Genomic DNA, 3,839 nt, shown 5'->3' with positions numbered 1-3,839 from the left:
TCTAAGCACTGGCTCCACACTTTTCAGCCTCTGTATCTCAGACAAATTAAGCTCTTGAGGTCACTACACCTGAGTGGATCATAGATCATAGTTGTTGACTTCCAGAAGATGGAGCCACATACAAGGAGACTGAGTATAAAGCAAATAGTGGCACACTTGTTCTCAGAATGTAATACTTAATACAAAAGCTAACTTACCATTACAGGCGTCCTTATTCTGAGCGGGCTTGTATCTCCACAAACCTGACTATTATTTGACCTAGAATAGACCTACTTGCTTCCAATGAAAGGGTCTTTCTTTGGATATGATCATCAAGAAAGGTACATACTGTACCTTTAAGTACAACATATTAAATAATGCACATAATTTGGTATTTTTGGTATTTGGTACATGTAAGAGTGGTGCAAGAAACGCATGTTAAAATAATTTATTATTGTCAACTAAAAGCTTTTGTCTTTAGATTACTCATGCAATAAAATATATTAATGGAGTAGAGTGTCTGAAACCTGCAAGTGCAGTTTTACTAAAAGTAACTCAGTACTATTCACCTCTGCACAGAGTTTTCAAATGTTTGGTCAACTCCATAATATGAATGAATACCCAACCATTTGTACTTGTATTTATATCCATCTTCTTTAGATGTGTAAGCACAGCTGAGTCACATGATGCATTTACATGAATACTTGACAAAATACTACTCTACTACTTGTGTATGACAACATAGGAATGACTGCAGTTTCCAGGAAGCCAGTGCCCCATGCAGCGGGAGGAGCTACTGGTTGTTATATGTAACATGTGCCTGATCCTCAGACCAAGTAACTGTGCGATCAAGAACTATCAGTCATGGGTCTGCTGCTGCCTTTGTTTCTCAGTTTTCTTGCCTGTATTTTGGGTGGACTCTACATTCTGGGAGCTTTTAGACAAAGATGTCCAGGAGAGCCTCCTTTAGATAAAGGTTGGATTCCTTGGCTGGGTCATATCCTGGAGTTCCGGAGGGACACTGCAAAATTTATACAGAGAATGAGGCAAAAACATGGTGATGTTTTTACAGTACAGCTGTGTGGCTTTTATGTGACCTTTCTTCAAGACCCTTTGTCATTTGGAGCATTTGTCAAAGAAAGCAGAGAAAAACTTGACTTTGGTACATTTGCTAGACAGCTGGTTACAAGAGTCTTTGGCTATAAGAGTAATAACAATGAGCGCATAATCAATGATGCTCTTAGTCAAAAGCACCTCAAAGGTCACGGACTGCAAATAATGACAGAAGCTATGATGGGTCATTTGCAGAATCTCATGCTTCATGATTTTGGCTCTGCTGCAAAACAAAAGACCTGGACAGAAGATGGACTTTTTAATTATTGCTACAACATTGTATTTAGAGCTGGTTATCTGGCTCTCTACGGCAACACAACATCAAAGACTGAAGGCAATGAGGAGAAAGCCAAGGCTAAAGACAGAATTGAGTCAGAAGCATTGTTTCATGAATTCCGTAAATACGACCAGCTTTTTCCTAATTTGGCTTATGGTGTTCTACCCCCAGGTGGAAGGAAAGAAGCTTTCAGACTGATGCGTTACTTTTGGGATGCTCTGTCTATTACAAAAATGAGAAGCAAAGACAACATTAGTGGCTGGATATGGAACATGTACAACATACGAAGAGAGGAAGGTAGGCCAGAGTCAATGATAGACCGATACATGTTTGTACTACTTTGGGCATCTCAGGGCAATACTGGACCTTCATCATTTTGGCTTCTACTCTACCTTATGAAGGACCCAGTTGCAATGGAGGCTCTGAGGAAAGAGGTAGATATGGTTCTGAAGGGGTCTGGACAAGAGGTCTGCCCTGATGGTCCTCCAGTCAACCTGACCTATGAAATGCTCATGAAAACACCAGTTCTGGACAGTGCTGTTGAAGAAACTCTTCGTCTTGTGGCAGCACCGATTCTCACTAGGTCTGTCCTTCAAGATATGACCCTGAAAATGGCTGATGGTCGTGAGTTTTTCATCCGCAAAGGAGACCGCATGTCTGTTTTTCCCTACGTTGCTATTCACGTTGACCCTGAAATCCACCCTGACCCATACACCTTCAAGTACGACCGGTTCCTCACTCCAGAAGGTACCAAGAAAACAGATTTCTACAAAAGAGGGAAGAGAGTCAAGTACTACACCATGCCTTGGGGATCAGGGGTGTCCATGTGCCCTGGTCGCTTCTTTGCCACCAATGAGCTCAAGCAGTTTATTTTCCTCATGCTGGTCTACTTCGACTTTGAGCTGATTAATCCAGATGAGAAGATACCACAAATCGACTACAGACGGTGGGGATTTGGAACCATGCATCCAGACAGAGAGGTCAAGTTTCGTTACAAGTTTAGGTACTAAATGCAACATATAAGCTTTACACAAAGTCCTACCTTTTGGTATTTTTTCAGTAGCGTTTGATTCACATAAAGTATGGTGTAATAGTAGTTTATCCAGTAAGACAATTGCTAATAGCAACACATTTCTGCATTGCAGCTGATTAGCTAACTTAAACTCATGTGTGCTTATGTTGCATATTAATTTCATGGTTGTACATGTTGTATTTGCCCTGTGATCCAACACTTCTGGTTTATCCTTGTAGATTCTGCCCAATGGATCAACTTTTAATGACGAACTAATTACCTAGAACAAATGTCTAAAAACATCCTTGTATTATCAAAAATTATGTGTAGTACTATTACATGTACATTTTCTGGCAGTAGACATTAGACCGCCGAGTTTCCATTGATTTTGTCTTTTCATACAAGGCCTGGTTCTTCTTTTTAAATCTGATACTGATTTTTGGACATAAAATTATATAAAAAAAATGACCTTACCTAAGCCTACTGTGGCAGTAGGCTGGGTTTTGCTAAGCAAAGGTCTAGCATGTTCCACCAGTCTATGCATCAGCATTGTATCATGCATGATAGGTTTGATATTCATGAGCTGTCATACTGACATGATCTCCAGCCACTATGTTTATGTCGAACTATTCATCTAAAATCTAATTCTTAAAGCCTTGTTCAGTACAGTGACAGTTCTTCAGTTATTAAATTATTATTATAATGTTACATGTTTCAGTCAAATTGCCAAAGTACATTCCTAGTTTGTGAAACTTTGTTCACCAACACTGTCAATAAAGCCTTTCTGGTTCACCTTCTGTTTCTGAATGGGGTGGTGTGGCTGGTTTATGGAGCTAGCTTTAAAGAGTATATCCTCTTGTGACATTATGCTTATACAGCCAAAGTCTGAACAGTGAATGTGTCAGTGTAACAAGCATGCCCTCGCTATACACCCAGGTTTCAAATGCTGCCATTCAGCCTTGAACACAACCTTTGTATTCTGTGAAGATAGGGGTTGTAAATACAAAGATGAAACCAACTCATGCCCTGCTGCTTGACTGGCCCACTTTTACTGTACATTTATGTGAAACACAGATTATTAAAAGTTTACATGTACTTATGTACAGTACTACAGCCAGGAGAAGTGGCAGTTCAGGCCTTAATGTTATTTTGTATGTACCTTTTAATTTTTATCTAAAAAAAAATGAAGCAAACATTCAGTTAAAGCTATTCGCTTAGTTTTTCCATGTAAAAAACATTCCAGTTGAACTAATTTAATTATTTTGCTATGAACGTACCAGAACAACTGAGGGATTACACTGTTAAAAGACAATGTCAATAATATTGAGATTTAGCTCAGAATTAAAATGGAAAAGTTTATTTCCTAGTATAAATAAATAGTATGTTTTGTAACATAATGTGAATGTAGTAAGTTTTTATAACTAATACCTGCAGTTTATAAAATGGGAATTATATGTA

General features: G+C 38.7%; 1 protein-coding gene across 1 annotated transcript; it reads left to right on the top strand.

The window, feature by feature from the left end:
* Window positions 1–801: 801 nt before the first annotated feature.
* On the top strand, window positions 802–3,172 carry LOC117385691 (7-alpha-hydroxycholest-4-en-3-one 12-alpha-hydroxylase-like). The gene has a single exon (XM_033983000.2). The coding sequence runs from the start codon at window positions 844–846 to the stop codon at window positions 2,377–2,379; it is 1,536 nt and encodes a 511-aa protein (XP_033838891.1). The 5' UTR covers window positions 802–843; the 3' UTR covers window positions 2,380–3,172.
* Window positions 3,173–3,839: the final 667 nt, after the last annotated feature.

Source organism: Periophthalmus magnuspinnatus, chromosome 17, assembly GCF_009829125.3.
Source record: "Periophthalmus magnuspinnatus isolate fPerMag1 chromosome 17, fPerMag1.2.pri, whole genome shotgun sequence".
NCBI lineage: Eukaryota > Metazoa > Chordata > Actinopteri > Gobiiformes > Gobiidae > Periophthalmus > Periophthalmus magnuspinnatus.
This window is presented reverse-complemented; position numbering and strand designations above follow the sequence as displayed.

Coding starts and splice junctions, on each gene's coding strand:
- LOC117385691 (XM_033983000.2), top strand. CDS start 844: ATGGGTCTGCTGCTGCCTTTGTTTCTCAGTTTTCTTGCCTGTATTTTG.